This window comes from Ovis canadensis, chromosome X (assembly GCF_042477335.2).
Source record: "Ovis canadensis isolate MfBH-ARS-UI-01 breed Bighorn chromosome X, ARS-UI_OviCan_v2, whole genome shotgun sequence".
NCBI classification, from domain to species: domain Eukaryota; kingdom Metazoa; phylum Chordata; class Mammalia; order Artiodactyla; family Bovidae; genus Ovis; species Ovis canadensis.
In genome coordinates this window covers 87,826,482-87,850,382 of record NC_091727.1, presented here as the reverse complement: position 1 = coordinate 87,850,382, position 23,901 = coordinate 87,826,482, and the positions used below count along the sequence as shown (strand labels likewise).

Sequence of the window (23,901 nt, the reverse complement as noted above, 5' to 3'; positions counted from 1 at the left end):
ACCAGCACGAGGGAGTTGGGTGTGGTGATCACTTGGGTCCCTGCAGTGCTGAGGCCTCAGATCCAGGAGGCAGCCTCTTCCCCCTCAACTCGTGTCTGGGAGGCTTCTGCAAGGAGAGAGCTGACTGCATGCTGGAAAAAAAAAAAAGCTCTGCTCTGACTCAACATTCCCATGGCAACAGCTGTGTGGGTACCCGGCTAACAGGAACCAATGAGACACCAACCTTGCCTTCCTGATACTCGGCGACCCTCAGGGGCCCAGACTCGTGTACAGCAGCCACAGCCTGAGAGGAAGAGGGGGAGACAGGAGGCAGCAGGAAGATGCAGGGTGCCCCAGAGCTCCCAGATGAGAGCACCTGACACTCGGGCAGATGGAGGAATGGATGTTACAGTCGTGCCTGGAAGGAGGACAGTAGGTTGTCAGGGAAAGAGGAGCTAGTGGTCTAGGGGCAGAACTGCTCTGCCCCTGGTCTGTGACCTCACATGAGCCCCACCTGCCCCCTGCGAGCCACCCCCACCAGGCTCTGACCCTGCACGGTTTAGCTGCTTGTCCGTGGTTCCCCTCCTGGTGGGGCCCAACCACAAGTTCATGGAGGGCAGCTGACTGACTGTGGCGGCCCGTGGATCCTTCCAGAGTGGCAGTGTGAGGGGAGGAGTCATTTTCTCTTGTTCCCTGTGGGGTCTCCTGGTCTGTAAATCACTATCACTCCTGGGGGATGGGTTTCTGTGCTGTGTGCTAAGGCATCATGGAGTCCCTGTCCCAGCCTTGTGAGGACAGGCCAGCTGCTGTGATGAGCAGAACCCACCCTGACGGAATCTACACTTGTGTTTCTCATCAGTTGGGCCCTCCTGGATCCCTGTGGTCTCAGGTGACTGCAGAGGAGAAGACTGGTGACTTGGTGTTCAAAACGTCTTGTCACAGGTGATTTTCTCCCTGTTCCTCTACTTGTGCAGGTGAAGACACCCAGACAAGCAGGCAGAAGAGTGTTTTCTCCTCTGGCCACCAAGCAGGCACTCTCTGCTTTGATAGGTAGGAGCACTTGCAGTCCCTTCTTGCTCAGGGATCCTACCCACACAGCTGAGATTCAGTGGCACCCAGGAGGGAGGGGTTGGGTTGGCTGAGAAACTGAATGACGGAAATTGGGATCCAGTCACATACCCCAGTAGAAGACATAGTAGCGGCCAAGCCCCAAGGGTCGACCAGGCTCCCTGGTAACTCACCCAGACCCAGTGAAGAGGGTGACCCTTTGTCACCCAGCAGGTGGGGAAAGGTTCAGCAGGATGATGATGCTCGGGGCCAGCCAGTGCGTGAGGACATGGCACCCTTGCCTGTGGTTGGGGGGGTGGACACAGGGGAGTCTTTGCAGAAAGCCATTTGCTGGTGTTTGTCAGCACCTCGGATGTGTGCCCTGTGCCCTGGGCCTCCTCCTGCAAGGCTCTTCAGTCAGTGAGTGTGTGGTCACATCGAGTGGCTCTATTGCCAGAATGAGTTTTCCCTTCTCTTCCATCAGGAGGGAAGTGTCAGTAACTTGTGAGACCCCCAACAGTGGGAGGTATAAACAGACACCGTGTAAGGTTGAAAACAGACACATGAAGTTGTGCAAACATGGAGGACTGTGCCTGAGGTGCTGGGAGTGTAAAAGTCATCCTCCCACTCCCCTCTTGCCACTGCGAAGAGATGTCTGGACAGAGCTGACCCTCTGTCTTCATTTTCCGGCAGTTGCGTCAGGATCACACAAGCTGGTTGGCTCAAACTATGAACCATGCTGGTTCAGGAGACCAGCAGCTGAGGCTGAGGTGTCACCTGATGTTGGCTCTCATGAGGGCTGTGGAGAGAGTCTGTCCCATCTCTCCCCCATCATTTCCGGGGGCATTGCTGGCCATGGTGGGTGTGTCTGAGCTTGAAGAGCTCCATCTTCCTCTTCAACCCAGAAGAGCTCCACCTTCCTCTTCATCCCAGTTCTTCTGTGTGCCTGTCTGTCTCTAAATCTGTCTTTTGTATGGAGGCAGCCATCCTGTTAGAAGAGGGACCATCCTAATGAGCTCACTGGACCTCCATCAGCTCTGTGAAGGCCTTTCCTTTGTCTGTAAGGTCACGCTGAGGTACTTGGCATTGAGACTCCAGCACCTGAATCTGAGGGGACGCAATGTTTTCCTCACACCCTACAAAGGCTCTGAGGTAGGAACACACTGGAATGTTCCAAGGATGGAAGGATGGCCTTTATAGTTCCTGGGGGTGAATCCAGGGGCTAGGGGCAGGCCGCCAGGGCAGGAGCCAGATCACGTGGGGCCTCGTGGGCCTGTGAGCACTGTGGCTCTGCTGTGCTCGGGGAAGGGAAGGCCTAGGAGGCCCTAGGCTGGTTCCTCTGGGACTTTCCCTTGTCCTCACAGCCACATGGAAATGGAGGCTCCCTGCGAGGTACTGAAACCCTGCTGAGGTTCAGGCCTGTGGCTCTGCTCCTCTGCCTGCCCCTTGTCCAGTAAACAGTGACCCCCCTCTAGGTACAGGGATAGAAGTGAGGATGGAGGTGCATGTGGTCAGATCCCCTGCATTCATGGGCTGTCTCTCTATCCCTTGGGCCTCCTCAGTCATTGAACAAGATGACTGTAAGCCAGTGGGTTATTTGAGGTTTGAATTCTGTGATCCCTGTATGGCACTGTCCCAGGCCCTGGCAAGGACGTGGAGCTCACCTTTCCCAGTAGTTCCTGCTCTCCTTCATTCTTTCTCTAGCTCTGTGCAGGGGCTGGGGCATCTGCTGACAGTGGAGACCTTGGTGTGGGAACGGCTGGGAAGAAGGTGGCTCCCAAAGGTGTGGGACCCAGGGCCAAGGCCAGATTGGTTAGCATGGATCTGCACTCAGTAGCCCTGGGCTGAAGTGGGATATCTGCAGAGCATGGGCAGGGTTGGGGGCTGGGGAGCTGAGGGGTGAGGTGGAGGCTGGGAGTGGGGGAAGCCAAGCCCAGGACTGTGTCTGTCAAGAGGACTGTGTCTGTCTACTGTGCTGGAAGAGGACCAGAGCCTGGCCACTGGGCTGTGAAGCCAGGGGACCCACACTCCCTCCTCAGTGCTCCCAGAGTTTCGAATCCCCTCTGTCTTGGAACTCACCTCGTGCCTCTCTCCCACTGAACTGCCCTCCTTCCTGACCTCCCCACGGACTGCATGTGATGGATGGGTCCTCTGGGTCACCACCCTCTGTCAGCAGACCACATGGAGATGGATGGAAGGAGCCAGCCCTCTGTGACCCTCCCCTCTGTGTCAGCAGGCTTGGAGGATGCTCGGACACATGAGGCTGATGTCTGGCCCAGGGCTGTGAGCTTGGAGGCCTCTGTGTCAGGCTCCTGGCCTTTGTGGTTCTGTGTTTCTGCAGCCACATGAGGCCATGGGAGCCTGGGGAGATGAAGTTCAGCTGTCTGTCCTCCCGACAGCCTTCCACGGGTTTCATCTTAAACAGTGTCTAGATCCTGGAGATGTGGTGGCAGCCCATCCTATGCAGCCACTGGCACTGTATCCTGGCAGCCCACATCGCACACCGGGACTGGGAGGACGCATCCTGGCGGGAGCTGCTGGAGCAGATGCTGGGGATGAGCCCCGCCCAGATACAGGCCTTGCTGTGGGATGGGGACAAGTTCGGCCATGGAGTGATCATGGGCAACTGATTCCCTGCCCCGTGCTGCCTGCACGGCCCCCGGTGCTGCCCTGGATCTCAGCTGGGTTGTGCTCATTTGTTTTCTGTTGAACCATTTGGTGGGGCAGTGGGGTGGGGCTGGGGTTTCTTCAGAGGGGCAGTGAGGGTTCCCGGACTGGGAAACAGTGGCCCCAGGTGCCTGACCACCACTCTGGGCCTCGGTCCCCGTTTGTGCTCTGAAAGGCAGAGGGGGGTCCACATCTGCACATGGCACTTGTCTCTGTGAGTGTCCATATGTCCGTGTGTGTGTGTCCCCATGTGTATCTGTGTGCCCAGCAGAGACCATGAGAGGCACCACAGCACCCAGCCTGGGTTCCCTAACCCCACTGCCTGCAGCCAGGCCTGAGCAAGTCCCCTGACTCCCCAGGGGTGAGGCCCCACAGCAACACCTGTCTGTTGGTGAATTGCTTGGGAACCTGATGTCCGCAAGCTCCCCACCGGGGCCCTCCTGCTCTGTCCCTGCAGCCTGCAGTGGGCAGACTGAGAGCTGCCCATGTCCTGGTGGGTTCGTGGAGCACCAGGCCTCTCCCTTTCATTTGGCTCTCTCTCTCGCTTGGCCTCACCCCAAATTCCCTTTGCTGAGCTGAGCCCATCTGAAATGCTTAGCCAGAGGACCCAGTTCACCCTGGTTCCTTTCCATGATACGGTCTTACTCTCTAGCAGGCATGACTTTGAATCACCTTGTTCTCTTTCTGTGTCCTGTCTTTGCACACAGGTCTGGTGGACATTGGGGACACTTTGCTGTGCCCAGAAAACATAGGTCATGATGAGGTGAAGGAGCTGGAGAATCAAGCCCTGCTACCAGCTCTGGGACAGAAGTACCTGACTGTGCTTACCAACCCCTGCTGGCTGCTGCAGCCCATCCCGGGGTGGGCCGGAAAGGACATGTTCCAGGTGGACATCCCCGAGCACCTGATCCCTTTGGTCAGGAGGCCTGTCCAGACTGGGTTCTTAAGAGGAAGGTGACCAAGAGACCAGCTCATGGTGACACTATCCAGTTGCCACCAGGCCCTGGACGTGCCTGTCTGGTTCAGTCTGAATCGGCCCCACCCTGGGGTGCACTGCCCACTTGGTATGGGGTCTGGGGCCAGGACTTCCCTCATGCCATGCTGCTCTGGCCTCAGCGAGTCTCCAGGGCTTTGACCTTTACGAAAACATGATGTCGCCACTCGTTTTGGCCCTGCTGGGTCTGGGCGGTTGAGAGAAATGTGTTGTTAGGAAACTGGTTAGTGTTTTTCCCTCTCTGTTTTGGTTCAAACTTCACAATGTTGGAACAGTGTCCAAGGGTGATGGGGGAAGGCTGGGGGCTGGGCTGAGCATCAGCAGCCGGCGAGGACTCTGTCAGGCAGAGAGGCCCACAGGCCGAGAAACAAGCCGTGGTTTGTCCTTGCAGGTGACCCTTACCCTGCTGTAAAGTGTCCCTTGGCTCACAAAATGTGTGTGTTGAACACAGTGCCTGGCCGCTCTGCATCCAAAGACAGGCTCCTAAATACACCTGTGAGGGCAGAGTGGCAAGGGCTGGTGTTCACCTTGGGGAAACCTTGTACTTGTCTTTGGGGTCATGTGCTTGTAAGGCCATTGGTGGGTGAGGTGACACTGCTTCCAGTGAGCCGGCCCTGGATCGGGAGCTGGAGATGCTCAGCTGCTGATCAGAAACTTGTGGCATCATCGGGGAACCCAGGAGGAGTCCCTTCTGCTTCAGGGTGCATGACTCATGGAAGGTGACAACCCCAAGGTCAGGAGCCCGGTTGAGCCGCCTGCTGAGGGGCAGCCAAGGCCCAGGGCAAACCATCTCTCAGCCAGGGACAAGCCTGAGCTGAGCTGGCCTCATGGCTCACGAGCTGCATGCACCCTTGGCCATGTGTGAAATGCTGCTGCTTCAGATGAAAAGGGACCATGTGGACTGGACCAAAGCTTGCCTGGGGAGTGGGCTTCCAGCCTCATCTGGCTCACCCAGTGTCGTGTGAATAGCATGGACAGACAGAAAGAACACAGACTTGCAGCTCTCTTTTGATTCTTTATTTACTCCTGTGAAATTTTGCTGTACTTTGTTAGAGCCAGAAATAGATTTTTTATTACAAGAGTGCTTTTGAGTGTCCCTAGGGACCTGGCAGCTCAGGGATTGGGGTTGTCCTTGAACTGCTCACAGAGGGCACACTTGTAATCTGAGGACTCTTCCTGCTCCTCCTCCACCTCAAGGGCCTCATTTGGGGCCATGACTAAAAGGGCCGCCATCAGGATGGAGTAACAGGTGTTGTACAGAGTCATCACTGAACCATAACCTGGATACTCTGGGGGGCTCTTGGGCAGTTCCCCTGCACTGTCCCTTTCAGCGGTAGCCAGGAGTACAGACGTGCCATTGCTGGATGTACCCTCTCCGCTGGGGCTGCCCTGTTCACTGGAGAGATGGTTTGCCCTAGCCCACCCGGCTACACTGCCCGTAGACCGAAGGCCAGAGAACACATGTGAGTGCCGGCTGGGGCTTCCATGAGCAGTTGGGTTTCCATTCTGAACTTGTCAGCCTCTTGGGTGGACTCATTGTGATGGAATCAAGGAGAGCGTCTGGTCACCATTGCTCACTTCTTTTTCTTTGGGGTAGTTGTTGCTCCATTGACGGGCTAAGCAGTTGTTCTGGGGTCGACTTTCCTCTGGATGTTCTGCAGGAGGAGAAGCTTGTCTCTTTGAAAGTTGGAGTTGCGATAAATCTGAAAGGAATCATTTTAGCCATCGTGTGGGAGAAGGGCCCTTCCTCGCCGCCCTCCACTCTACCACCATCACAGCCTTGCCTACCTATGGAAACAAAGTCTCTTCATTCCTGGCAGGTTATGAGGCCCTAGCATGTGTGCTGTCTACAGCTTCCTTGGGCCTGGCCTTGCTTGAGGTTTTACTGGCCCTCCCTGACATCAAGTGGTCCCTCAGGGCCTGGTGTCACACCTATGGATCCTGTCTAAGTGGATAGTAGAATAAGACAGGCCCTGCTTTCTCCTCTTTGCTTAACCACCCTCTCACGAGAAAAACCTTCTCCTGGGAAGTGAAACCCTTTCAGCACTCAGCTCGTCTAGTCTAGTCTCCCCAGAAGGGCTTACTATGTTACCATCATCCTGCTCTTCCCTGCAGAGTGATCCAAAGGGTAGATTTTACTGAACCCATACAGGTTTAGTTCACAGATGACACTCTTGATGCTGTCTGTGTCAAAGATCCTGTGCCTCTGTGCTGGAGGACCTCCATCTGGAAGAGATCTGTCTCGATGACCACCATGTCTCCCTCGTCATTCCAGCTCCCAGAGGTGAAGGCCGCATCCTCCATGATCCTCCAGAGCTTCCTGGGGAAGGACAGCCCAAGGACGGTGTTGTTCTCTTCCTCATTGGCTGTTTCTGGGTTCGGGCCCTGTGGGGGCAGGTTGTCTTGGGAGCCCGGATGTGGGCTCTCAGTTTGGTCACCCTGCTTCCCCAAAACCTCCCCTGAATCCACATTTGCATCCAGGGAGGAATCAGGGAGGTCCCCTGCTGTGGGCTCCCCATCAGTTGATGGGGCCAGTGGGGCTGCACATGCCCTCCTCTGAACTCTGACTAGCCATGGAGACAGTCTAGCTCAGGAACATTCACAGCAATACCAAAGCAGTGAACGCTCAGGGCAGAAAGGCCTCAGACCAGGATTGTGGTGCCCAATAAATACTGTTTGGAGATTCTAGAATCTGTATCGTGGTCCAGGCAGCCAATTAAATGGTCAGCTTCCTTAATTGTTTAATGATGTCACAGAGGTGATGTGGAGAGGCAGCCCTGGCCCAGTGTGGGGGAGGGGCAAAGGGGATGGAGATGGGATTCCCAGTTTGTCTCTTGTCTGAAAGTACGGAAAAGTATGTTTCAGGTTGCCTACAAAGGTTCCCATCTGTGGCCAGGCCCTGGATGGGTTGGCAAACGTGCTCCTGGCTCCATTCCCCTCACTAGCAAGGTACAGGCCTGTGGCTGGCTTCTGCTAAAGTTCTGGCGAGTTCTAGATGAGCTTCCACCAAGAGAGACCCCAGGGGTCAGATGGGCCCCTGGCGACTGTCCCTCCCAGAAGATGGGGTCCATAGTGGGCTGATTGGCCTAGCCTGAGTTGGTGGCCCCCCCATCCTTCCCCCTCTTCTGGCTTTGCTCTCTTCTGGCTGGTGCTGCTGGTTGGTAGGTCCCGCTCAGATGGCCCCAAAGTTAGAGTTCTGTTGTCCTGCCCCCACTGCCACCCTGGTCAAGCTCTCCCCAGTTCAGGGCTGTGCTCGAGCACAGTGGAAACGACCTCATGTTCCACTTGACTTTGCCCCAAGCACCTGAGACACAAGACTCTCCAGGATGATGTGTGGCAGGGTACTCTGGCGCTCTGCTGAGCTTGCACCTTCCAAGCTCTGCCCACCCCCAGACCTCATCCCGCTGCAGATCACAGGCTGTTGTCTTCAGTTTCCATTTCTTCCCATAAAGACCACTCTCGTGGCTCTAGAGTGCTCACTTTGGGAACACCTGCATGTGCTTCTCCTATCCCCTTCCCAGAACCTCAGATTCAGCCTCCCTGGAGACTGCCTCAAAAGCCCTGTTTCCTTTTGTCAGTGGGGTAGTTGGGCTTCTGCTACCCCCAGTCCTGGCCTCCCACGTCCAACTTGGGTATCTGTGGGTACTTGCCCTTTGAAGGACTTGTTTGAGGGTTCAACATATAGCCTGTTCTGTGGTAAACAAGAACTTCACTGGTTCTCTTCGAGGCTAGCTCTGATCTTCTCCACCCCTGCCCCTGTCCCCACCACCACTGTGGACCTGTTCTCCCTTACCCAGATGACAGGTACAATGAATGATTTTGTTGGCTCACAGCTTAGGCACTTTTGAAGGGGCCTCTTTTAACATACTCACTCCCAGGGACAAGTCTGACTTGTTGAGCTAGATGTGACCAAAGGAAGCCCCCAGTTACCTATATTTGAAAATGGATGAGAATTGGGGTGTGGGACTGGAGGAAACCTGAATGAGAGTCACTGGTCTTCACTGCACATGGACAGTAGAGCGGTGGGTTTGGAGATGTGTGTACTCTGGCATTTGTGGGCCACTGTTCTTCAACATTACCATGTAGGGATCAGACCAGCACCTTGGAAAGGCCCATGTTCAAGGACCCTAGGGCACTGTCTCCCAGTTCTGCCACTAGCAGGGTCATTTGCCTTGTGTGAGGGCCACTGCCTGGTGTCTGAAAGGGGAGAGCTAAGAGAGTGTGAAAGAAGCTCTCCCAGGGGTGTTTCTGCCTGAGGACTGGCGGCCTGGATGAGCTCCAGGCCTTGACTTGGGCTTCTCCATGGCCTTTCTTCTTCTAAATAGGTTGACAAAGCATTCCTTCAGGTTGATTCCTCTGACTAGGACACGACCCTGGAGGCTGTGAACATCAGTGGGGCCCACTGGCGGCTCCTCTAAAAGGGGACTGAAGGCCGTGGCATCTGTAGGCAGCCTGGCTAGGTGGCTTTTCCTGCCCCTACTCCCCCAATTCAGGGCCCTTCCTCACCCCCTGGGTCCTGAGAGAGCTGCCTTTTCTGGTCCCCCTCCTCCAGGCACCACCCAGGCCCTGGCAGTGGGGTTGCGTGGCACCAAGGTGGTTTTGTCAGCTGTGGCTCGGGACACTTGTGTTGTGCACACACAAGCCCTCATGACGTCCAAGGCCTGCCTTTCTCAGCCTGGCTTTCCTGCCCCTGTGCTTGGTGGCCCAGCCTCGGCATCCACAGCCCAAAGGCTCTCCAGATGCTCCCCTCCCTCGTTGCAGCTGGGGAGACCTGGAGCCTCAGGGGTCTGCCTGTGTTACCTTCCTTCCCGTATCAGAGGACACTCCTGTAGGGGCCTTATCCCACTAGGCACTGGGACCATACAGTCAGGCCCTCCTCCCTCCTGCTCAGTGATGAGCTGGTCAGCCTGGCAGGTTCATTTGGGCAGGAGGCCCCATGGCAGCAGCAGGGACAGGGCTCTGCCCTCACGCGGGAGGCGCTGGGACTGGACAGAGACGCCAGCCCCCGGCAGAGTCAGTTCTCAGCAAACCCCAGAGCAGCCCCACAGTGCTACTGGTTCTCCTTGTCCCTTTCCTTCCGCAGGCCTGCTTTTTGTCACCTCAGAGGCATTGTGTAGCACTGAGAAGAGGAAGGCATGAGAAGTTGGAAGGTCGGGCTATGGACTGAGGTGGGCGGGAAGGCCGGGGGCTCCAGAGGAATTGAGACCAGGGCTCTGAGCCCACCCCAGCTGTCACGTGGTCCTGGGAAGATGCCCAAGGCCTGTGGCCTCAGTTCTTCATTTGGGAGGCGAGTGGGTGTGAGGAGCCCCGTGTGTTGGGCTGCAGGATGGGCCTGAGGGACAGGACAGAGCCCGCAGGGCCTGGCAGCTGTTTGCACTGTGATGGCAGGGCAGAAATCTCTCATATTGTTGCCCCCAGACACTCTTCCACCCTCCACTGTGGGATGCGGTTGACTGCTTTGTGGCCCAGGGCATGTCAGAGGACAGGCGCCTCAATAGGATGTGGAATAGCTAATCAGCCAAACAGTATGATTTATAAATAAAACACAGTAACTTTTCCAGCTAGACCATAATGGACCATAGTGTTAGTTGCTCAGTTCTGTCTGACTCTGCAACTCCATTGACTGTAGGTTGCCAGGCTCTGTCCATGGAGATTTTCCAGGCAAGAATACTGGAGTGGGTTGCCATGCCCTTCTCCAGGGGGATCTTCCCTACCCAAGGATCAAACCCAGGTCTCTGACAATGCAAGCATATTCTTCATCATTTGAGCAAGCCGCATTTCCAGTTGGAGGACCTGTTAAATTTGGGTGTGGAGGAGTGTTCCAGCAGGACACAAGATGCTCCAGGAAATGGAAGCAAGAGCCACTCTTGCCTGTGTCCCAGCTGGTCTTGCATCCAAACCCTTACTTTCCATCATTGCAGTCCCAACAATGGTTGAGTCTTTGATTATGATGGCCAATTACAATCAAGATAATTAAAAGCTAATTAACACCTTGAATTCTGGATCCCCAGGACCAGGAAAGAAAGGGTTGGCCCATGGATTTCTGGGCATCACTCCAAGGGAGTGTGACCAGAGTTCTGTGTGATTCTTAGCAGATAGGGGGAACTACTACTACTCTATACCTGTGGTCAACGGCAATGCAACAAGAGCCAGATCCCTCCCATCCTGCCTCAGAAAGAGATCTCTCTGATTAATCCAAGATCCAAAAGGATATCTCACAGCAATGTCCCATTTCAGAGTTTCCTCTCACCCCCACGACGTACCTCATGTGACTGTGGCTCCTAGACCATCGCTCCAGGTGTGGGGGTGTCCTGCTTCTCCCAGTGTCCCCACTGCTAACAAGGGCTTTTCACAGAGCAGAGGCTCTGTAAAGGTCTTCAGAATAAATGAACCAATGACAAGAGGGCTGATTGACTCAGATTAATTGCTACTTCCTTAGATAACCCAGGTAAATCCAAATAGAGATCCCTTAGCTGTACAAAATGACACACAAAAAATATAAGCAGCAAGAATTCACTACTATCACTTTTTATTTTCTAAATCTTCCACCAGCTATATCACTGCTAAATAAGTTCACATTTCCAAAATCATTCTAATTCCATATTATCTTGTGCAGGACCATGAAATAAAATGGAAGTGTTCCCAATCTCTTATACAAAACAGCAAAATTCTTGTTCTTGAACTGGCTAAGTACAAACACACTGCGATCTACATCACTGACACAGTTAGATACTGGAATGCATTGTCTTCTATTAAATAGGAATAACATTTGAAAAATTCCTAAAGAAAAGAGAGATGAGTCTCCATGTCATTGTAGAGAACAGGAACACGAAGATGCCACACGCTGGGTTCCCCCAACAGGCCTGGGCTCTTACTGCTGAGAAGGCTAACCGCTCCCTCTTCAATCACAGGGAAGGATCAGCCTCCCTTCCTGCCCCCCCAGGATAAGCTGCTGGATGTGGGCCTGGAAGGAGCCTGGCGGCTGCTCTGACTCAAACTCCCCTTTCTTCCTCCCTTGTAGCCTCTGAAGAGAGGGTGAAAGGAGCTAGGACCCCTTCAACAGACTTTATTCAGATACTCCAGGACTTTAAACTTACTGATCTCTGAGTAGGCTCAGGGACCCCACAGGAACTCATAGCAACCAGGGTCACCATCAGGCACCTGCTGGTACTCCAGGTACCCCTCCCGCACCCATACTTGTGTCAGCAGCTCCCTGGGCTCCCCAAAGATGTAGTGCTCCCTCCGGGAACACACCTCCATCCTCCTGAGTGTTCTCCATATCTCAGGAGCACGGTCGTCCTCCACAGCAATCAGGCACAAGATCACCACCAGGAAGCTGGGTTTGGGCAACCCCTGCCCATCCCTCAGCATCTCATTGAGGGTGAGGCCCAGGGTGGGGACCAGGATATAGGTGTGCTCACTGGGGTCCACCTCCTTTACCTCCAAACCAAAGACCAGCTGCAGGTACTCTGCAGCTTGACCGAGGACCACCAGGAAGGGTCTTGGTAATCTCTGATGACACTATTCAGCACTTCTGCCCTTTGTGATTGGCCCCTTCGTGAGATACCTGCTAAGCAGGAATTCTACCAACTCATTCTTCCTCACCTGTAGTGCATTTGGGAGCGAGGACTTGGTATCTTCCTGGTCATGCGAGGTGCTTGGTACTTCTTGCCTGCTGAGGCCATAGTCTTCAGATTGGTTCCCCAGAGTGGCAGCCACGGTAGTGGGAGAGGGGCAGACACCCAGAGGCTCTGCGAGAGACTGACTGTGGCAGCAGCAGCCACCTCCTCCAGGGTTCCCCAGGCTGGGAGACAGAAGGAGGAGGAAGCTGCATCTCCTTTCTTCACCTGCTCCTCCTCCTGCTCCACCTCCATCTCCTCCTCCTCACCCCCAACGCACTGTGCCTCCATTGGACCCTCGTTCTCTCTTGAATCCTGAAAGTCTCTCTCAGGCTGTCAGAGTTCATGTATCCTAGGCATGATGACTGGAGTCAAACCACAGACAGGAGTGAGGCAGGGGGACAGAGGCAGACCATGAGACTGCAAGAGACGCTGGTTGTGAGCAGCCTCGGTTGAGAAGCCCACCCTGGGCGGTCTGACTCAGGCCACTGACATGTCTCCTCTTAAGGGGTGCTCTCTGGCCTCATAGAGGAGCTCCTCCTGAGCGGCCTGACCCATGGCTACCCAAAGGAGGATGTGAGGTGTCTCCCCAGGGTGCAGCCAGCCAAACTTGAGGTTCTGAGGCTGACACGGTGGAGGGATTAGGGGCTTGTGGGCTCCCCTCTGTGCTGGGATGGGGATCCCCTGGTGCACACTCAGGGCACTCTCCTCACCTTGACTCCTGGCACTGCCTGGACCTCCTCTTTTCTCTGACCTGTGGACATGGGGCATAGACCTCAGCCTTCACCTCCTGGTTCCTGGAGCTCCTGTGACACAAATGGAGGGAGTACCTCGGGCGTAGGCTGTGGCACAGACTTGCGCCTTCTGTGCTGGTAGGAGGGGTGGACTCTGTGAGGTCCCTCCAGATCTTGGGTGGGTCGACCCATCGGGGCTCACGTGTAGTGCTCACTTTTCCCCTGGCATGGCCTGGTCCCTCCCCTTTGGGGGCCTGCAGGGAAACCCAGAATAAGACCTGAGCCTGGACAGAAAGCGCTGAGGGGCCTCACATGTGGTGTCACCTGCCCAGGGCCTCCCACGGGTCCTAGGCTGGGGAGATGCTCGGTCCTCATCTCCCACCTGGCCACCTAACACTGACCACAGAGGTGGGGGTCTGGTCAGTCCTGCCTCGGGATCTCTGGAGTTCATCCTTGCGGATCTGAAGCCTCACCCTCCGCCCTAACACCTCACCTACCAAGGCCCCTAAGCCAGATGTGAATAAACTGCTCACCCAGCCTCCAAAACCCACCACAAGGGCCAGGACCCCTCCCTGCCCTGGGGTCTAACAGCCTCAGTCCTTCCTCGCGTGGAGCCTGGACTGCAGGGCAGACCCGAGACTGTCCCGTCTGCCATTTTGAGGCCCCACCACTCTCATGAGGTACCCAGTCTCTCTGAGACCTGGATGTCAGAGAGTGAGGACAGGCCTAGAGCACTAATTCCACACTGAGACCTCCCAGGGCTGAATGTAGGAGTGGGGATCTGTGGCGTCTCCTCAGATTGGGGTCCAGGGTCCCCTGAGTCCTCCATCAGTGTATTCCCTTTGGCTTCTTGGAGGACCTGGACCCTCCCCTCTGCCCACATGTGATCCCACCCCTTATCATAGGTCCCCAGTCTCTTTGAGACCCTGATGTGGAAGTCAGGACACCCTGTGAAGTGCTTATCCCACCACCAGGGATGCCCAGGGCTGGCAGTAGAGGTGAGGAACTGTGGGGTCAGCTGTGTTCTCCCTCTGGGTCCTCATCCTGAGCCCTGGCAAGTCCTGGGATGCTGAAGTCCTCAGCAGAGACCAGAACCCCACACCAAGGGACTCGTTGACCTGAGGCCCCGGGAGGAGTCTGCAGACATTACATCAAGGCTCCAAGCCCAGGGCTTCTTAGTGGCTGAGGACGCCATGGGCTGAGGTGATGTCTTGGGAGTCCCTCAGCCTTCCCTGTGCTCTTTGCCTTGACTCTCAGCTAGTCTGGGCACTGCCCTCTACCCACATGATTTTGCTTCCCTTAGAGACCCAGGCCCTCTTGAGCCAGCACACCCGAGAGGGAAACCAGAGTTGGGGGCTTATTTCCACAACCCTACCGGGGTCTCCCAGGGCTAAAAGCAGTGACAACCTGGATGTCCTGGGGCCCCAGAGACCCACTCAGGATTCTACATGGACTCCTAGCACAGCTGAGCTCCTTCACTCTGCTGACCTGAACCCGAGCTCTCTGACCCAGGCCCTCACTTCCTCACCTCCCAGTGGGATCAGTGATGTCACATCTCGACACCATGCCTCATGGTCTCCCAGGGCTGTCAGGAGGGCAGCACATGCATCCCCTAGGAACCCTCAGTCTCCTCTGGTCCTCACTTGGAGTCTCTGCAGGCCGCTCATGTGGGCCGCTCCCTCTCTCCACATGTCAACAGAACAAGCTTCTGACTCCCCAAGTTCACTGAGGAAGCTGGGCAGGGGGACTCAGTCTGACAAGCTGGCACCGGGTCCCCAGGAATCCCGGTAGATATGAAGTTGTATTTTATGGGACCCTCTGTTCTGGGGTGACTGGACCCCCTTGTCCTCACTGGAGGGTCCTCCTTGACCCTTTACAGAAGGCTGCGGTCCCAACACAGATGATTGATGAGGGGCTGCGGCATCCATGACCGTGGGGGAGCAAAGGGAACCACACATCTTCTCGTGGGGGGGTCCCCTCAACAGTCACCAGATTTCAGGAAACCTTTTGTAGAAAAGATGATTTAACAGAAGAGAGGGTGAACAGCAGCAGGTGAGTTAGGGGAACCCTTGGTTTGATGATTAGATAATATTACTAAATGGAGTGCCATGATTTTCACTGTTAATCCTCATTCATAGAGTGAAATATATTTCACATATCTGTATGGTGTGTTTCTGATATATATGTAAAACGTCTGGAGATTACATGTGCTTATATACTTATATATGGACATACCAAGTATATGTACAGAACATTCCTGTATGCTCCAGTACCCAGATGGAGGTGTGTCCACGTGGCCTGAAGGGCATAGATACTCACTCCTCTGTGGATGCCATGAGTCCACCAGACCCATGATCACTGGGCTTCCCCCTGCCTGACATCCAATCTGCAGGAGAGCTTGGAATCCCCAGGAGCTTGGAGAGAAGGGAGGAGAGGGGGCAGTGGAATGAGAAAGCAGGGCTGTAGCCTGAACATAAGAGCCGTCTTCAGCAGGCTGTGCCCCCACATCCAGGAGCCTTTTCCATCCTCACACTCTGAGTCCTACACCCTATCCCTCCTCCATGGGCCTCGTGTCCACTTCAGTAGGGATGGTGACTGGATGGCGCTGCGGAGGCCACGTGGGCAGAATCCTGTGTCAGTCTCTCATGGGCAATGATGCCTGGCTTCCCTGTGTTTTCTCCATTATGTGATCTGAGGCATCAGGTGGGAGGACAGCTGGATCCCCCTTGACTGTCAGGGAGACAAGTCAGGCCCCTGGGAAGATCGGGCTTTTCACCCACATGAAGCTCGGTTTGAATACGTATCCTGCTACTGATAACCCAATGAAATCATGGACACTCAAAGTCTGGATTTCTCCAGGTGTAAAATGGGCCTCATAACAGTACACGGTGAATGCACTGCTGTGAGTTCCAATTTGATGTGACCTGTCTGTAAAAAGCTTGGTTAGTGGATGTAGCTATTGTTACTGAAGGTCTGAGATGTACCTTCCCCAATATTGTGAAGATTCCGAACCAGTACATATTTTTTGAACCTCATGCACATTGATTGATGTAGTTTTCCTTTTCTCCCTGAAAATCTTTTATGGAGAACGGTACATCTCACATGGCAGAACTGTTAAATATGGCATAACTTGTCTAGACCAAGCAAGGGTGATGGTTATGGCCCTGGCCCAGGGCAGGGCAAATGCTCTGGGCTGTGGGAAATGGCCAGGGGGAGGAGCATAAAGACCTACTCCAGGCGGACCATCCTGATCCAAACCCCCTCCACAAGGCTCTGAGAAAGAGGGTCCTCCTGGGGGACCCATTGGATGTCTAGGGAACATTTCTGCCTTGGACCTACTGCCTCTTCTCCGCATGTTTCCTTGGGTATGGAACCTCGTTCCAAATCTCCCCTGCACAGCCTGGAACTGGAGGGTCTCCTCTCCACCCTGTTAATTCAAAACCATTCTTCCTCACACAAAGTCTTTCAGTGTGTAAAACACTCTGAGTTACCAATTTCTGATCCTGACGTGCTGTTTTCTGTAATATTTTCAATTTTGTTTTCTGCTTTTCCTTCTAGAAAGCAGTCAGAATAGTAATTATGTCCAGAGAATGTGAACCTTCTCACATAATGTGCCCAAAGCTGCCTCCTGATGGTTCAGATAGGACTCTAAAATGCTTTCGCCTGGCTGTGCCTTTCCCAGTTTGATCCTTAGTGATTAGTTGGCCATTAGTTGACATCTTGATGATGTCACACACCCAGACACACACAGAGTATCTACACACCTATTAGAATGGCCAAACTCTGTTCCTGGGACAATACCACACTGTTGTGGATTTGGACCATCGAGAATTCACATTCATTGTTGGTGAGAATACAAAATGGCACAGGCACGTTGGAAGACAGCTTGGCAGTTTCTTATAAAACTAAACATGCTCTTACTGTATGATCCAGCAACCATATGTGTCTTTACCCAAAAGACTTGAGAACTTATGTCCACACAAAAACCTACACATGAATGTTTTTAGCAACTTTACTTATTATTGTCAAAACATAGATGCAAACCAGACATCCTTGAGTCAGTGAAAGGATAAACTTTGGTACATCTAGAAAGTGGAATTTCATTTACAATTGTCCAAACCAATGGAATATACAATGCCAAGAGGGAATCCTTGTGTAAACTATAATCTCTGGGTGAGTATGACATATCAGAGTAAGTTCCTCAGTTATAATGAATGTACCAGTCTGGTGGGGTTCTTAATAACAGAGGAGGCTATGTTTGTTTGGAGCCAGGAAGTAAACGGAAATTGCTGTACCATCTCTCTATTTTTGTGTTCATGGAAAAGTGTTCTAAAAAAAAAAAGTCTTGGGCTTTCCTCATGGCTCAGTGGTAAAGAATCTGCCTGCCAATGCAGGAGATACGGGTTTGATCCCTGATCCGGGATGATTTCACATGCTGTGGAGTTACTAAGCCAGTGTGCTGCAACTATTGAGCCTGTGCCTTAGAGCCTATGGGAAAATGGATAGGCTACCGACTGCAGTATTCTTGGGCTTCCTTTGTGGCTCAGCTGGTAAAGAATCTGGGTTTGATTTCTGAGTTGAGAAGATCCCCTGGAGAAGGGCAAGGCTACCTATTCCAGTATTCTGGCTGGAGAATTCCATGGGCTGTACAACTGATGGGGTCACAAAGAGTCAGACAAGACTGAGCAACTTTCACTAGAGCCCATGAGCCTCAGCTACTGAAGCACAAGTGCCTAGAGCCTGAGTTCCACAACGAGAGAAGCTACTGCAACAAGAAGCTCTCACACCGCAACTAGAGAGTAGCCCCTGCTCTCCACAACTAGAATAAAGCTCGGGCAGCAACAAAGACCCAGAATAGCCAAAAATAAATAAAGAAATAAATAAAATTATATTTTAAAAGTCTTTTTAAAAACATAGTTATAAACAATATCTAAACAACATAACGTGAGAAAGCTCTGGGGAAGAGTGAAGACTGTGCAGAGCTGGTTCTTGTATTTGGGGAGGGGATGGGAAGCAGAGAGAAAGTTAGGGAGAAGCTCTGGGCTGCATAGGTGCAGAGGGTGGGATGGCTAAGAAGACAAGATTTTAAACTTTGGACCCATTTCATTGCACAAAGTTGAGGTGGCCCCAGACCATAGGTATAAATACCCTAGGGTAACACCAGGACAGCCACAAAGGCAGATTAATTGAAGCAACTGAAAGCAGAGACATCACTTTGCCAACAAAGGTCCATTTAGTCAAAGCTATGGCTTTTCCAGCTCATGTATGGATGTGAGAGTTGGAGTATAAAGAAAGCTGAGCACTGATGAATTGATGCTTTCGATCTGTGATGTTGGAGAAGACTTTTGAGAGTCCCTTGGACAGCAAGGAGATAAAATCAGTCAATCCTAAAGTAAATCAACCCTGAATATTCACTGCAAGGACTGATGCTGAAGTTGAAGCTCCAATACGTTGGCCACTTGATGCGAACAGCCAACTCATTGGAAAAGACTCTGATGCTGGGAACTATTGAAGGCAGGAGGAGAAGGGGACAACAGAGGATGAGATGGTTGGATGGCATCACCAACTTAACGGACATGACTTTGATCAAACTCTGGGAAATAGTGAAGGACAGGGAAGCCTGGCCTGCTGTAGTCGGAGTCACAAAGAGTCAGACACGATTGAGTGAATGAACAACAACCAACAGGTAATATTATCTAATCATCAAACCAACGGTTCCCCTAAATCACCTGCCACTACTCAGCCTCTTTACCTAAAATCAAATATTTTATACAAAGTGTTTTCGAAGTATAGTGACTGCTGAGGGGTCCCCATTGGGAAGATGTGTGGTTCCCTGTGCTCCCCCATGGTCATGGGCACAGCAGGCCCCCATCCAGCATCTGTCCTGGGACTGCAGCCTTCTCTCTAGTGTTGAGGAGGCCCCTCCTGAATGAGGATGAGGGGGTCCAGTCACCCCGGAACAGAGGTTCTCATAGACTACAACTTCACTCCTACTGGGACTCCTGGAGACTGTGGTCCGGGCTGTCAGGCTGAGCCCCACCTCCCCCACCACTTCCTCAGTGACTCAGGGAGTCAGAGTCGGTCTGAGGGCACAGTCTCATGTGGACAGAGGGAGGGGCTCGTGTCCTGCAGAGACTCGAGGTGAGGACAGAGGGTCCCCAAGGGATGCATGTGCAGCCCTCCCGACAGCCATGAGGGACCACGGGGTGTGGCGTCCAGATGTGACGTCACTGACCCCACTGGGAGGGGAGATATGAGGGCCTGGGTCACAGAGCTTGTGTTTAGGTCAGCAGAGTGAAGGAGTCCAGCTCTGCTAGGAGTCAAGGTAGAACCCTGAGAGGGCCACTGGGAGCCCAGGACATACAGGTCATCACTGCTTTTAGCCCTGCAAGACCCTTACAGGCTTGTGGGAACAAGCCCCCTCTCCTGCTTGCCTCTCAGGGGTCCTGGCTTGGGGGAATGCTGGCTCTAAGGCGAGCGAAATTGGCAGCTGAGGGTGGTGCCTACGTGAGCTGGGAGTCAAGGTGACAAAGAGAAAGAGGGTTGAGGAACCCCTGTGGGATCATCTCAGCTCTGGGAAGCCCTGGGCTTGGAGCCCTGATATCATGTCCACAGTCTCCTCCCAGGGTTTCAGGGAAGTGACGGCCTTGACGTGAGGGTCCTGCTTCAGGTCAACATAGGGACATCCCCGGACCTGCCAGGGCTCAAGATGAGGACGTTGAGGGAGGACACAGGTAACCCCACAGGTCCTGGCACCTGCTGTCAGCCCTGGGAGACCCTGGTGGCGGCATGAGCACAGGGTCACAGAGACACTGGAGACTTGATGTAAGGGGAGGGGCCTCAGAGGGTGCAGGGGAGGATCTTAGGTTCTGAAAGAGTCTGGGTGAGGACCCTGAGGGAGGACTGCGGGGACCCTGGGCCTGGGATAGGTTGAGCCCAACATGCGTGGTCTCACTTCCTGATATCCGGCTCTCAGCCTGGGCTCCTGAAACAAGGGGCAGACTTCCTGACATCCGGGTCTCAGACTGGGGACTTCGCGTATGGGGCCCCGACTCAGGTGCGCCAATTCCCAGGTCCTGTGGTGTGTCAAGTTGAGGACACTGAGGGAAGACTAGGGTACCGTGGGCCACAATCAGAGGAGACCTCAGAGTAGCCTGTCTCTGTTATCAGTCCAGGGTGTCCGTGGGATAGAATGAGCGAAACAGGCATGGTCTGACTTCCTGACATCCGGGTCTTGGAGACACTGGGCCCCCTGGTGTGAGGGGCCGGGGCTGCAGTTGGGGAGAGGCGAGAATCCCAGGTCCTGACTGGAGGCAAGGTGAGGTGCCTGAAGGAGGACTGAGGGGCCCCTGCGTGAGGACCGACGGAACCCCATAGATCCCTGCCCCGGTAGTTGGCCCTGGGAGCCCTTGTGGTGAGAAGAGCACACAAAGCCTGTCTGACTTCCTGACATGCGGGTCTCGGAGAGACTGGGGACTTGGTGTGAGGAACCGGGTCTCAGGTAGGGAGAGGACAGAGTCCAGGTCCTACCGGGAGTCAGGGTGAGGGAGGAGGGGAGCACGACCCCAGAACAGAGGGGACCCTGGTAGTCCCCAGGCGGGATGACCATGTTCAGCGTTTCCTGACATCCGGGTCTCAGAGAGCCTGGGGCCCTGGTGTGAGGGGCCGGGGCTGCAGTTGGGGAGAGGCGAGAATCCAGTCCTGACTGGAGGCAAGGTGAGGTGCCTAAAGGAGGACTGAGGGGCCCCTGCGTGAGGACCGACAGAACCCCATAGATCCCCGCCCCGGTAGTTGGCCCTGGAGCCCTTGTGGAGAGAAGAGCACACTAAGCCTGTCTGACTTCCTGACACGCGGGTCTCAGAGAGACTGGGGACTTGGTGTGAGGAGCCGGGTCTCAGGTAGGGAGAGGACAGAGTCCAGGTCCTAACGGGAGTCAAGGTGAGGGAGGCGGGGAGCACGACCCCAGAACAGAGGGGACCCTGGTAGTCCCCGGGCGGGATGACCATGTTCAGGGTTTCCTGACATCCGGGTCTCAGAGAGCCTGGGGACCTGGTGAATGTGGCGGTGTTTCAACATGGCGGACGGGACAATCTCGGGTCCTGCCTGGAGTCTAGGCTCCATGCGGGGAAGGACCCCCAAGGCAGGGAGGGATCCTTGCTCTTGGGCGGGGGGTGGGGGCGGTGGGGGCCGTTGGGGGCCGGTGGGGGGGGTTGGGGGCGGTGGGGGCCGGTGGGGGCCGGTGGGGGGCGGTGGGGGCGGTGGGGGCGGTGGGGGCGGTGGGGGCGGTGGGGGGGGGGTGGCGTTCCTGGAGGCCCCAGAGTGAGGTGAGCAGCTTATTCACCTCTTAGCGGCCTTAAGGTGAGGTGTACTGGTGGAGGGCAGAGGCTTCGGGTCTGCAGAAGCTGGACTCCCCGGATACCGAGGGAGGACTGAGCAGAACCCACCCCTCTGTTCACTGCTGGGAGACCAGGTAGGACGTGAGGAGAGGTGACCCGGTATCTCCCCAGCCTAGGACCCCTGGGAGGCCCTAGGCAGGTGCGGCCATATATGGGGCCCCTCAGCACTTTCTATCCAGACTTGGCACTTGTTCTGAGTTTCCCTGCAGGCCCCCAATGGGGGAAGGTCCAGGCCATTCCAGTGGAAAAGTGAGCACTACATGTGAGCCCCAATGGGACTAGCCACCCCAGATCTGGGGGGACCTCATAGAGTCAACCCCTCCTACCAGCACAGAAGGCCTAGGTCTGTGCCACAGTCTACCCCCGAGGTGACCCCTCCATTTGTCCCACAGGGGCTCCAGGAACCAGGAGGCGACGGTGGAGGTCTGAGGTCTGTGTTTGAGATCACGGGAGTGCCAGGAGTCAAGGTGAGGCGGGTGTCCTGAGTGTGCACAGGGTTTCCCCATCCCAGAACAGAGAGGACCTCAAAAGGCCCTAATTCCTCCACCTTGTCGGCCCCAGAACCTCGGGCTGTACTGGTTGCATCCTGAGCCAGAATTTCTCTTCCCCACTTGACAGGGGACTGACCACCAAGGAGGAGCGCCCCTGTAACGCCCAAGAGCAGCCCTCAAGGAAGACCAGTAAGCGGCCTCAGTCAGAGCCACCCGTGGCGCATTTCAGAACTGAGACCATTTACACTCTCTCTCTTTCCCAGGTCAGCAGTCTCCATTTTCCCCTGCCACACCCCCACTGGGCACAAGACCCCAGTCATCATGCCTGTGGTCCCGACGAATGAGCTCTGCACTTCTGAGGAAGACCTTCAGGGCCAAATCCAGGCCCAGGGCCCAGTGGAGGCGCAGCTCCTGGGGGCTGAGGCAGAGGATGCCTCAACCCCTCTGGCCTCCTTCCCTCCAGACTCATCTTCCTCTGCCGCCGTGGATGCAGAGATCTTGTTCAAGCAGGCTGTGAATGTGATGACGGCTGAACTACTGGAGTTCCTGCTCCTCAAGTATGGCACCAAGGAGCCGATTTTCCAGGCTGAAATGCTGAATAGGGTCCTCAGGGATAACCAGGCCCACTTCCCAGTGGTCTTCCGTAAAGCTACACAGTGCCTGCAGCTGGCCTTTGGCGTGGATATGAAAGAGGTGGACCACAGAGAGCACATCTATGTCATGGTCCCCACCCTGGGCCTCACCCTCAATGAGATGCAGAGGGGTGGGCAGAGCATACCAAAGGCTGGCCTCCTGGTGACGGTCCTGAGCCTGATTCTCGTAGCAGGGGACCGGGTCTGTGAGGAGAAGGTCTGGGGAGCACTCAGCAAGATGGGGGTATTTCCTGGCATAGAGCACTGCATCTATGGGGAGCCCAAGGAGCTGCTGACCCAAGTGTGGGTGCAGGCAGGGTACCTGGAGTACCGTCAGGTGCCTTACAGCCACCCTGCTCGTTACGAGTTCCTGTGGGGTCCCCGGGCCTATGCAGAGACCAGCAAGCAGCAAGTCAAGGACTATATGCACAGGGTCAATGGAAGGCGTCCCAGGTTCTTCCCACCCCGGTGTGCATAGCTGTGAGGGAGGAGGAAGAGGGGCCCTGAGCCAGAGCAGCAGCCAGGCTCCTTTCAGTCCCGCATCCAGCAGCTTGTCCTGGGGTTAGGAAGGGAGGCTGATCCTTCCCTCTGTGTTGGAAGAGGGAGCCTTCAGCCTTCTCAGTCGTGACAGCCTGGGCCAGTTGAGGGAACAGGTGTGTAGCATCTTTGGCTTCCTCTTCTCTACAATGACATGGAGATTCATTTCTGTTTCCTTTAGAATTGTTTCAAATGTTATTCCTTTTAATAGGAGGCTTAATAAGCCTCAGTGTCTAACTATGTCAATAACGTTGATCACAGTGTGTTTGTGTTTACCCAGTTCAAGAACAAGAGTTTTGCTGTTTTGTAAAAGTGATTGCGAACACTTTCATTTTATTTTGTCACCCTGAACAAGATTACATGGACTTGGAATATAACTATTTTGGAAATATAATATTACTTAGTAAGAATTAAGAAATAAAATATATTTGAGGTGAGTTCCTCTGTACTTCTTGTCTGTCATTTTATGCAGCTAAACTATCTCTGTTCAATTGGAGTTTTTCAAGTTATTATTTAAGAAAGTACAAAAAGCCTAATTTGACTTTATAATAAGTGTCCCGCTCTGGCTCATTTATTCCACAGACCTTCATGGAGCCTGTGCTCTGTGGAAGGCCCTGTGTTAACAGTGGGGACACTAGGACAAGCAGGACACCCCAACACCTAGAGTGATGATCTGAGAGCTGCAGTCCCATGAGGAAGGTGGACAGACATCCCCTAGTTCCACCGAACAAGGCAACCAGGGGCAGGGTCCACGGGGAGCACTTGAGTGTCGGGGCCTGGTCCAGGGTGGTTTGGGGCTTTGGGA

General features: G+C 54.4%; 1 protein-coding gene and 2 pseudogenes across 1 annotated transcript; 2 read left to right on the top strand and 1 right to left on the bottom strand.

Annotated features, from left to right (window-relative positions):
- The first annotated feature begins 3,395 nt into the window (after positions 1-3,395).
- LOC138930806 (protein EOLA1-like) lies at positions 3,396-5,099 on the top strand (annotated as a pseudogene).
- A 701-nt stretch (positions 5,100-5,800) lies between these two features.
- Positions 5,801-12,597, bottom strand: LOC138930805 (heat shock transcription factor, X-linked member 3-like; annotated as a pseudogene).
- A 9,651-nt stretch (positions 12,598-22,248) lies between these two features.
- LOC138930804 (melanoma-associated antigen 10-like) lies at positions 22,249-23,037 on the top strand. The gene has a single exon (XM_070291220.1). The coding sequence runs from the start codon at positions 22,249-22,251 to the stop codon at positions 23,035-23,037; it is 789 nt and encodes a 262-aa protein (XP_070147321.1).
- The last annotated feature ends 864 nt before the right edge of the window (positions 23,038-23,901 follow it).

Bases quoted from the DNA above. Each gene is read 5' to 3' on its own strand.
- LOC138930804 (XM_070291220.1), top strand. From the start codon at position 22,249: ATGCCTGTGGTCCCGACGAATGAGCTCTGCACTTCTGAGGAAGACCTT.